The sequence below is a fragment of the Coffea eugenioides genome, chromosome 9 (genome assembly GCF_003713205.1).
Source record: "Coffea eugenioides isolate CCC68of chromosome 9, Ceug_1.0, whole genome shotgun sequence".
In the NCBI taxonomy this organism is placed as follows: domain Eukaryota; kingdom Viridiplantae; phylum Streptophyta; class Magnoliopsida; order Gentianales; family Rubiaceae; genus Coffea; species Coffea eugenioides.
The window spans coordinates 11,997,191-12,008,724 of record NC_040043.1 but is presented as its reverse complement, the minus strand read 5'-3'; the positions used below and the strand labels follow the sequence as shown (position 1 = coordinate 12,008,724).

Below are 11,534 nucleotides of genomic sequence, written 5' to 3'. Positions count from 1 at the left end.
GCAATAAGTACAGAATACTTCTTAAAATTTTTCTCAATATTGCTACTACAAGAGCATATTCAAGAAATATGTAGAGAATATTATTTTCAACTAAGAAATAATTCTAAGCATAGTAGAATTGTGTACTTGCAGCCATAAGTAAATTTATCATACCAGATTTTGAAATAAAGACCATCTTCTGGTGGCCAAATCTTTTCGTTAAAGAATGACCATCTTCAGGTGGTCAAATCTTTTTCTTTAAATATTTCAAAGGACAAGTGGATCCTCAAATATAATTGATAAAAACTCAATGCATCGGAATATAAGATTTATAACAAATAATTCTAAAGATAAATAAGTAGAATTACAAGATGAATATTACCTCAAAGATGTCAAAGAGTATATGTTTGTGTTTAGTAGTTACTCAACAGTAGGCACTTGTATTTTACGATCATTCAAATGTTAGCCATAAGAAATTGAAATAAGTTTATGAGTTAGAGATTTACCTCAATAGGTAGTCAAGAGTTGCTCGAGAAAATATCCAACAGTTGATTTGACACTAGCAGAATTTTGACAAAGTCTCGTATTTCACATTTGTTAGAGATAACGTTTTCACTTTTTACTTAAAAGTAGAGACTCGTACTGATAACGCGTTGTAAAACTAATAAAATAAACTACTATTATAAGTATTGAAATATTGGAAAAAGAAGTAGATGAATAGAGAATAATATTCTTATTGTATTCAACTCATTCAAAGTACCCTTAAGAGGTGTCAAGATACCTCTATATATAGGTATTACAAAATTAAAGATACATCAATCCTATTAAATACTCATTACTACAAGAATATGAAGAACCTTATGAAACGGTTCATCCACTACATGAATAGATTTATGGATTGTAACTTTTTTACATAATGTAGCAATGAATCAAGAATTAATCCTCTTGGGAATACAAAGAACATCCACACTTTTAGTTGTTTCATAACACTAATTAATGAACACTAGTTAAGAGTGGAGTCAGGTATTAATTTTTTAAAAAAGTGTAATTAATTCAAAAGAGTATCACAATTCAGAGGATGCAATAAATATGAGTGTGTGTATTTAAATGATAACTTAAATGCACATTTAAGTATCCTAACGAATATCTCATGAACTTGAGTACGCTTTAGAAAAAAAATTGTATTTTTTGGAATAAAAGATTAGATGAAACAAGTCATCACGACAATAATATGGGTAACTAATTACAAAATTGAATAGATGACAACTCACGATTTTAGTATTCCAAAGCTATTCGTGCCTTAAAAAGCAAATAGTTTGACGTTCTTAGTAAGTTTAACAGTAAGCTCAATTATGCCAGAAAAGTGGATTCTTGCCAAAAAGAACTTGTGTATGAATTATGATGGTTTAATTCTGGGATTCATCCACTTAATTGAGGGTGGTTAATATTGTCAGTTTACTAACTTTTAAAAGTACTATCATTGACTTTTTTAATCATGTGAAAGTAATAAAGTACCTATATGAAGCAAATAGTGTGACGTTCTTAGTAAGTTTAACAGTAAGCTCAATTATGCCAGAAAAGTGGATTCTTGCCAAAAAGAACTTGTGTATGAATTATGATGGTTTAATTCTGGGATTCATCCACTTAATTGAGGGTGGTTAATATTGTCAGTTTACTAACTTTTAAAAGTACTATCATTGACTTTTTTAATCATGTGAAAGTAATAAAGTACCTATATGAAGCAAATAGTGTGACGTTCTTAGTAAGTTTAACAGTAAGCTCAATTATGCCAGAAAAGTGGATTCTTGCCAAAAAGAACTTGTGTATGAATTATGATGGTTTAATTCTGGGATTCATCCACTTAATTGAGGGTGGTTAATATTGTCAGTTTACTAACTTTTAAAAGTACTATCATTGACTTTTTTAATCATGTGAAAGTAATAAAGTACCTATATGTTTCTAATTTTAAATAGGGTTAAAAACAAAAGTCTCCTATGGTATGCCTAATTTACTAAAAAGCTCCCCGTGATTTCAAAACATACAAAACGACACCTTATGTTTTGAACTAAATTGTAAACTAACAGAATTCGTTAAATTTAACGAAATCCGGTAAACTTAATGCAAAATTTAATAGAATCCGATAAATTTAACGGTAAACTTAACGAAATCCGGTAAGTTTAACGGTCGAAACCATCATTTTCGTTAAATTCAATGAATTCTGTTAGCTTATAATTTAGTTCAAAACATGAGGTATCGTTTTGTATGTTTTGAAACCATGAAGGGCTTTTTTGTGTATTAGTTATATCACATGGGACTTTTTTGTTTTTAACCCTTTTAAATATAATAGCTCTATTGTCTATTAACGTGGGTGGGAAAAGACGCATAGGCTCATTTTATTATTTTTTTAACATGATTAAGAAAATAAAAAAAAAGTACGTATCATTTGAAAGCGCAAGAGTCGGAGTGCTAATATATACAAAAGATTAAATTTCTTTACTTGAAGTCTTAAACAGCCTAAAAAGTTGCATTATGGTATGTCTCCATCCATAGTTTGACTAAAGCAGTTCCTATGTTGAATTATCCTCAGGAAAGACGTTCTTCTAACAAAAACAGAAAAATCAAATTTAAAGAAAAAAAGAAAGAAAGAAAAGGCATCTGTCAAATAAAACAGGAAAAACAAGCAAACAAACAATTATGTATTTCTAATTATAAATTTTTTTATTGCATGCCCTTTGCTCCAATAATCAAATTAAAAAGCATCGGTACATGAATCACATAAATTTCATGCGAATAATTTGTTCATGTTAACCCTTAACCATGTCATCAATCAAACGAAGGAAGTTGCAAAAGGAGGAAGCCCCTTCTTCAATACTCTTTCTTGCCAATTTGGCCATTTCATCAGCTCTTTGCAAGAATTCATCCTTTCTTTTCACCATCAGATCCCTGATCATTTTCTCCACAATTTTTCTTTCACAAGTGTCCTTCACGTCCAACCCTAATTTCCATAACTCACCGACGAACCTACTACTTGGTTCTTGGTCTCCTAAATATGGCCAACAAATGGCTTTCCTTCCACTATACTTTCCAAAGTTGAATTCCATCCACTATGAGTCAAAAATCCACCAAAGTGGGTCAACACATCTTCTTGTGGGGCCTGTCCTACCATACAGCCTCTTTCCTTAGTGGCTTCCTCTAGGTCCATTTCAGCAGTTGAATGTGACTTAGAAGTCTCCTCTCCATCATCCCCTAGCCCCACCACGATTGAAGCCAAAATTCTACGAGTTTTTCTTTTGTGATTATAGTAATGCTCCCAAAGCTCACATAAAGCACTGATATTGGTGGCTGATTGTCAAACCACTTTATGCAGCTTCTGTCTTCTTCCCATAAGCTATTCGAGTTCGAGTTGTTTAAATTTGCTTCTTGAAGTCGGAGTCTAGTCTTTAAATGAGCATGAAACGGTCCAATTTGTGTACAAAGAGAGTATAGGCCCTTCTACATCTTCAAATGCATGTGTTGAGTATGAGTCATTTGGTTTGGGGTGTCTGTAGGGTTTCATTCAGCATAAAACTGAAACTGACCAACTTGAGCTGGTCAGGTCATTCACACGGAAGAAACTTGGTAGATCACGACTTCTAAGAAGTCCTTCCACGCCCTTAACATTTGCTATGGGTAAATCCATGTCATTTCCTGCAACAAAATTTAGCAGTTGACTAGAATAGAAATAAAAGACGAAACAAATGGAAAGCAAATTTTTACACGCCACCTAATTAATTATTTAGTACGAAATTGTAACATGTGCTTGTTGACAATATTAAACCAAGATAATTAAAATTTTATATTGATTAGGGTTTTAAGTATAATACATGTTGATGTCAAGTTTGTGTTGGGTTTAATTGTGAAAGTTGTGGGATTTAATTGCATAGATACTTAGAAAGTTGTCTACATGGAAGTGTAACTCACAGTAGAGTCCATCTAGGAATTAATTAGTCTAGTGCCCTATTTAATGGCCTTGTTCTTCTTCTCAATTGTGGATTGTAAGTTTGTTTCTTGGTTTATCAAAATTCAATATGATAGTTTTAGTTCCGTTGCGTGATCTTTTGTGTTAACCGTGCTTATGTGTTGGAATAGACACGCTCATGTAATCAATCTTTCAGAGTCGTGTAAATTAAGATCAATCATTGGAATAGAGTAAGTTAAATACCTGAAAAGGGAAATTCACCTGCTTCAATCAATCGAGGGATGCAAAAGTAAGGCCAAAAAAGAGCCTGCACTAGCGTTCGAAAATAAATTAAGGGCAAGCCAATCTCTTCTGCAACATCAAGGGCCAAACTCAAGATACCATCTGCAATGATACCAGTGAACAAGGACCTGTTCTTCCCACTACCATCTACCGGATCTTTGGACAAGAATTCTTTCAAGAGTGTTTTTTCGCTATCGACTGAAGACCAGTATACATATCCATGATTTCCTGGGGTGTATGTACTTTGTTTTCATCATATGCTTCAGGATGATGATCCAAATGAAATACGTGATACTTTTAAAGCGTTGTACAACATTGGTGTGACGAAGGAGACGGTTGTGGATGTTAGACGAGACCAGGAAGGTGGCACTGATGCCAGCAAGGCGCAGAAGCTCGGCTAGCTTGAGCATGGAATTAATTCACATGAACTTGTGCGGGGCAAGGGAAGATGAGTACGTGAGGATGGAGCTGCTGCACCTGATCCATATAGGTAGTTTGATGAACCGCTTTTTGCAGCTAGCCTAGCACAAAACAATAGCTCTGAGAAGGGTGTTTGCTAGTTTTTTCCACTGGTAGTGATAGTTGCTAATCACCTGAAAGAGGAAATCATTGTATTAATTGTTGTGCTGTTCCATATAAGTATGATATACTACTATACATTCATGGTACAAAAATTTGATTTATCTACCTTTTTTAAAACGAAAAAAAACTTTGGCTTTAGGATGAGTCATTGTTTGACAGCATCATATCCTATGTCCTGTTTTTAAATAGAGGTTTCGTTTGAATTGCATTTTCCAGAAGGGTTGTTAGAAAAATAATACTGTAGCAATTTTCAGAATATAATCTATGTGCCGTAAAGAACTAAGAAAGTGCTTTAAAAATATATCACACCTAAATTTCAAAAAGTTTTTCCAAAATTTTAGCAATCCAAACAGCATCTATAACTTTACCTTAGGCTTATCAAATCAATGTCCTTCTCTATTTTTACTTGCGAGGTATGCATATCTCTTTTACATAATTTATGCTTTGGCTGAAAATTGTTACGCCACGAGTTTTTATTTTCTTTGTAAACAAATTAAGATTAAATTAAACTTTAGCCCTCCTGGTTTGATTTATCATCACCTAATATCCTACGGTCTGAAAATGCCACTTAACTCCTATACAATTTTATGTAGTGTAGAAATTGACTGACATCATGAGTAGTAATACCTTTAGCTTTTGCTGCGTATTAAATCCAAACACTTTGCTCATTTCATGAGATATATTGTTATTTGGTATTTATACTTTGTTTATATATTTGCAAATCTTGTTCTTCTTGTCGTTATCTGTGCAGTTTGTTACTCTGAATGTAGATCTCCTGATTTACTACTACTCACATTTTGTTCATATATCTATAATATCTTTTGGTTTTGATAATTCCATTTTTCATTTGTTGTACAAATTGTCAATTTATGCTTACACTTCTAATTAGTTCATTTTTCTGTATAAGGCAGCCATCATTGGTGGGTTTCTTCCAAGTTTTACTTTTCAAAAAACCACAAAGAGAGTTATGTTGCAATTTTTGAAACGATAGAAGGGTTAGGTAGCAATAACTGAAAGCAAAGGAAACTATTTGTAGTTTACCCATTAACGAATTAATCAAGACACCATATTTTTCACCCTTCTGTATTTTTTTTTTCATATGTTTGTGCCCCAACGAAGACATATTTACTAACATCGAGATAATTTTCTTCGACGGACAAGAATTGAAAAACAATCTTCTTGCATTAACTAAACAAGCATTTAAATCATCAATGACGTACAATTATAGATACATGAATCATTCATGGAGAAGGACTATGAGGAATCAGGCAAACTGGCTGCTAGCAATGGATTGGATGGGAACGGTCGATTTTGACATATTGACTATAATAATATCATTATAGAGCATGACAAATTTTTTTTAAAAAAAATTATAGAGCATGACAATTACACCTTTTTTTTTTTGTAAAATATCATAATTTTATTAAAATCTGCACTAATGGCAGAAATTACATCATCAAACATATACAAATATCAAAGAACAGATCTGAAAAAAGGATACTCCAGATCTGAAGAACAATAACAATTATATTATAAAGTTCCTAATTTAAAAAATGAGATAAAATAATTGTAACTCCACAGATATCTGTATATGCTTCCAATCGTCAGATCTGCTGATTAATTTCTTCAAGTCTAGATGTTATGGTGAGATCTAACGAATAGATCCAAGAAATTCTAGATCTGGCAATTGAAATCTGAAGAAACTCAGATTTAATAAAAAAAAAAGTTAAAAAATTATCAAAGTGAAAAATGGTGACAGTTACACCTAGTCATATTATATTTCTTCGTTGGGTTGTGGTATTGGGCTTTATTCCCTATACCCTATGTCATGGATTTCAAACTCAGACTAGATTGGGCGGTTGAAATGATTGAATTGTCAACCAGTCATCTGTTTGGTCCGGTTAGGCACCCTAGCCGGGAGGATGGAACCAAAAAGAATCACCTTGATCCAATTTGACCCATTAGTTCAAGCGCTAAACTACAATGAATCGGGACAATTTGAGATCATCAGTTGTCTCTTTACTCTTGCTGTATTTGATGTCACAACTTTCAAATTTAGTCAAATTTCCACCATTAAATGATAATCTATATTAAATGGCAGCCAATTACCACTGCATATTATCTTCAATCGTCTCACAAAAAATATTTATACATTTATTACTCATATATACCCCCCGCCCCTGCCCCGTCTCCTGTCTCCTATCCCCCGCTCCCCCCGCCCCGCTTCCCTCGTGGGTACTCCCGCAGGTCTAATAAAAATTTGTTATATAATTTTATTATAGTTAAATTTTAGCAAATAATCAAGCACTAAAATATCATCACATCACCAAATTATTATTCATCGTAATTTCACAATTGAAATTTATAAAAACAATTAAACAAAAGTTATTTGAATATAATCCAACATGATGAAATAAAATACAACTAAAGTAGTCAAATTTTTACTTTGGCACAAATATAATCACTAATTCATTATTATGCTTGTGTTTTTTTTGAGAAAAAAAATGTTATTGTATTAAGTGTAATTAGGGATTTAGTATAAATGTATTAGTAAATTTAGTATAACCAATTAATAATTTCTATTAGTAGACATATATAATTATTAGTATAATTGATAATATCAATTATATTACATATACTAATATCCGTTATGTAATACATATAACTAATAATATCATTATCATAAGTTTGTAACTAATTAAATTATATATTATATATATAATTATATAAATATATAAATATATATTTTTATATATATTTATTTTTTTAAAACGGGTGGCGGGGCGGGGATACACTACCCCGCCCCGTTTCTAAGCGCCGAGGGGGGGGGGGAGGGAATTCCCCCCGCCCCCATTGCCATCCTTACTCATATGCTTTCTTTTTATACTCTTTTTAACCCTTCAAGAGACAAAAGTTATTTATATAGTACATTTTACCAATGTCTCTAATTTTTGTTTAAAAAAAAATGGAGTTAATCTTTTATATATTAATAATGTGTGCACTATCATGATTGAATGTATGATACATATGCAAAATTTGAATTTCAAAATTTAAATTCAGATTATGTAGTCCATGTTCTTTTTTAATTGTTAGTATTTTCTTCTTTTTTGCTATTTTTTATTTTCATTTAATCTTTTTTCATAGTTTAAATATTTAATTTATATAATTAGTATTTTTTTTTGAATAATTGTGACATCACGGGTCAATAACGACTGGTCTAACGGTCGAATCACTAACCATTAACCTTTTTGAGTCAATGAATGGATATGGATTTCAAAACGTTGCTATACGTGTAGAATAGAATCTTTTGTCATCAATAGAAATCCAATCTCCTGCATAAAAACAATACAACCAAGCACACTACCAAGGAGGCTCGTGTTCAAATTTCCCTCTCCCATCCTCACTTCTTAAATCTCTCCCCTCCTCACTTCTTAAATCCCTAAAAAATGGTGAAAAATATCAGTCACAAAAGTACACTAGTAAACTAAGATTGCGAAAGAAGGATTGGACTTTTTTTCAAATACAATACTATAGTAATACACAAATAAAAATAACTCAAAAAACATCTCATTCATACAATATATCAAATATTTTAAAAATTTTTATTATAAAAATTTTTCATATACACTGCTACAATAAAATTTTTCAAAAACACTTCCAAAAATTACTAATCCAAACTAAGCAAATATTACTGATCAGCAACATGTATTTTTGTCTAGAGAAAAGACATATTGTTTTGTTAAAGTTTCAACTGCCATGCAAGAGAGAACAGTTGTTTCAGTGGAAGTAGCAATATTTGGTTTGCCTACTTTATTCAAAATGAACTATTTGTGAACTTTTTTTGGTGATAATTTCATAATTTGAGCTGCATAACGAAATATCAAAGGACTCCTTGCACCTTTTCCTCGCCCAATTGTACCATGGTTCTGGTTTTATACACCAGTTGTTGTTCAACATAGAAATTATGAATCTAAACTTTCTTTACTTAAACAGCCTAAAGAGTTGCATTATGAAATGTCTCCATCCAAAGGTTCACAAAAAGTGGTTCCTATGTTGAATTATTCTCAGGAAAGATCATCTTCTAGCATATACAAAAAAGAAAAAAAAAAAAAGGGCATCTGTCAAATAAAACAGGAAAAAGAAGTAAACAACAACTATGGATTGCTAGCCCTCAAATTTTCTATTGCATGCCCATCTCACAAATTTAAGAATGATGACAAAACCCCCATACACAAATCTGATGGCAATGATTTGTTGATATTAGCCCTTAACTATGTCATCAATCAAACGAACCAAGTTGCAAAAGGAGGATCCACCTTCCTCAACACTCTTTCTTGCCATTTTGGCCATCTCGTCAGCTCTATGCAAGAATTCATCCTTTCTTTCCACCATCAGATCCTTGATCGCCTCCTCCACAATTACTCTGTCACAAGTGTCCTTTATGTCCAACCCTATTTTCCAAACCTCTCCCACAAACCTACTATTTGGTTGTTGGTCAGCAAAATATGGCCAACAAATCATTGGCACTCCTTCCGCTATACTTTCCAAAGTTGAATTCCATCCACTATGTGTCAAAAATCCACCAATTGCAGGGTGGGCCAACACCTCTTCTTGTGGGGCCCATCCTACCATACAGCCTCTTTCCTTAGTAGCTTCCTCCAGTTCCATTTCAGGAGTTGACTTAGCAGTCTTGAGTACATCATCTCCAGCCTCTGCTTTGATTGAGTCCGGACGGATGACCCACAAGAATTTTACCCCGCTATTCACTATACCATGCCAAAACTCAAGGAGTTTTTCTCTTGTGATTACAGTAATGCTCCCAAAGCTCACATAAAGCACCGATTTTGGTGGCTGATTATCAAGCCATTTTATGCAGCTTTTATCTTCTTGCCACAAGCTATTCGAGTTTGAATTTGAGTTGTTTGAATTTGCTACCTGGAGTTGGAGCCTAGTCTTTAAATGTGCGTGAAGAGGTCCAATGGTGTATAAGTTCGGACAATAAGTTCGAACATGAGACAGTATAGACCCTTCTAAATCTTCAAATGTATTGAGTATGAGCCCTTTGGCCCGAGGTGTTTGTAGGGTCTCTCTCAACAACAAACTAAAATCTGGGCTAGTTAGGTCACTAACACGGCAGAAACTGGGTAGATCACAACGCCTTAAAAATCCTTCCATGCCCTTTACATTTTCTATTCGTATATTCATGTCATCTCCTGCAAAAACATTTTCAATATTAACTAGATTTATAGTTGAAAAACGAATCAAACTATTTGATACTTAAATCGAGATCGACTTTATAAGAACTTATTCGAATTTGGTTCACTAGCTAATCAAATCAAGTTTGAACAGAAATTTATTGTTGATAAACTTTGAAACTCAGCTTGAGCTCAACCCGATTAGCATATAAGTAAAATTTATATGTAAAAAATTCAAACTACTCGAATTCGACTCAAGTTCGACTCACAAAAAGCTTGTTCAAGTTCAGCTCAAGAAATAAACAAATCAAACTTGAACAAAATTTCAAATTCATCAAAATAATTAAATAAGTTTGAATACTAAAGTGTTCAACTTGTTTAGGTTGGTTTACACCTCTAACTAGACTACAAATAAAAGACAAAGTAATACAACTAAAAAGGAAATCTTCAATTTTCTTATTTTTGCACCACCTAATTAATTGAGTACAAAATCTAATATGTGCTTCTTTGTTAAATACGTAGACATGGAGTGCACCCAATAGTTTTAAGTGACGTCCATATAACTATTTATCTATACATTTTTATTTTCATAACATATCCAAAAGTGTAAAACCATTCTCGATGAAAAAATATGACTTTTGTCTACACACACATAGAGAGTGTTCCTTGATTACTAGTTAAAGACTAATCCTTTGTGTAGAGTAAGTTACATACCTGGAAAGGGTAATTCGCCTGCTTCAACCAATTGAGGGATGCAAAAGTAAGTCCAAAAGGCACCAGCACTAATCGTTCGAAAATAAATCAAGGGCAAGCCAATCTCTTCAGCAACATCAAGGGCCAAACTCAAGATCCCATCTGCAATGATACTTGAGAACCGGGGCCTATTCTTCCCGGTACCATGTGCTGGATCTTTGGACATGAATTCTCTCAAAAATGGCTTTACTACTGACTGCAGAGAACTATACAATTCCATGATCTGCTGGGCTGTATGTATCTTGCTTTCATCATATGCATCGGGATAGTGATCCAAATTAAATCCGGGATACTTGCTAAACCGTGATACAACATCGGTGTGACGAAGGAGACGGTTGTGGATGTTGTAGGAGACTAGGAAGGTGATGTTGATGCCGGCAAGGCATAGAAGCTCGGCTAGCTTGAGCATGGAATTCACATGCCCCTGCGCTTGGAAAGGGAAGATGAGTACATGAGGACGGAGCTGCTCCACTTGATCCATAGGTTGTTTGATGAACCTGCAGCTTTCTAGTTTCCTTCCACTAGTACTGGAAATGGCTAATCAATTGAATACGGAATTATTTATTGTGTTATCGTGCTTTTGCCATATGCGGGTAACAGATATAAAATAGTTGTTTTTAGAGTATCAACTTTGATTTGTCTACCTTATTTTAAGCCAATAATTTTGACATTGGGGTGAGTCATTCCTTGACTACGTCAGATTTTATGTCTGTTTTTTTACTCTCAGATTGAGGTTTTGTGTGAATTGCAATTGATTTTTTAGAAAATATATGCCATATGTCGGA

The 11,534-nt window shown here is 33.2% G+C and overlaps 1 protein-coding gene and 1 pseudogene across 1 annotated transcript; both read right to left on the bottom strand.

Annotated features, from left to right (window-relative positions):
• Positions 1–2,783: 2,783 nt before the first annotated feature.
• Positions 2,784–4,705, bottom strand: LOC113782210 (annotated as a pseudogene).
• A 4,257-nt stretch (positions 4,706–8,962) lies between these two features.
• LOC113783070 (7-deoxyloganetic acid glucosyltransferase-like) lies at positions 8,963–11,401 on the bottom strand. Its single transcript, XM_027329094.1, has 2 exons — positions 10,711–11,401; positions 8,963–10,014 (listed from the first exon to the last, which is right to left on the bottom strand). The coding sequence occupies exons 1-2, from the start codon at positions 11,228–11,230 to the stop codon at positions 9,062–9,064; spliced, it is 1,473 nt and encodes a 490-aa protein (XP_027184895.1). The 5' UTR covers positions 11,231–11,401; the 3' UTR covers positions 8,963–9,061.
• Between the last annotated feature and the right edge of the window lie 133 nt (positions 11,402–11,534).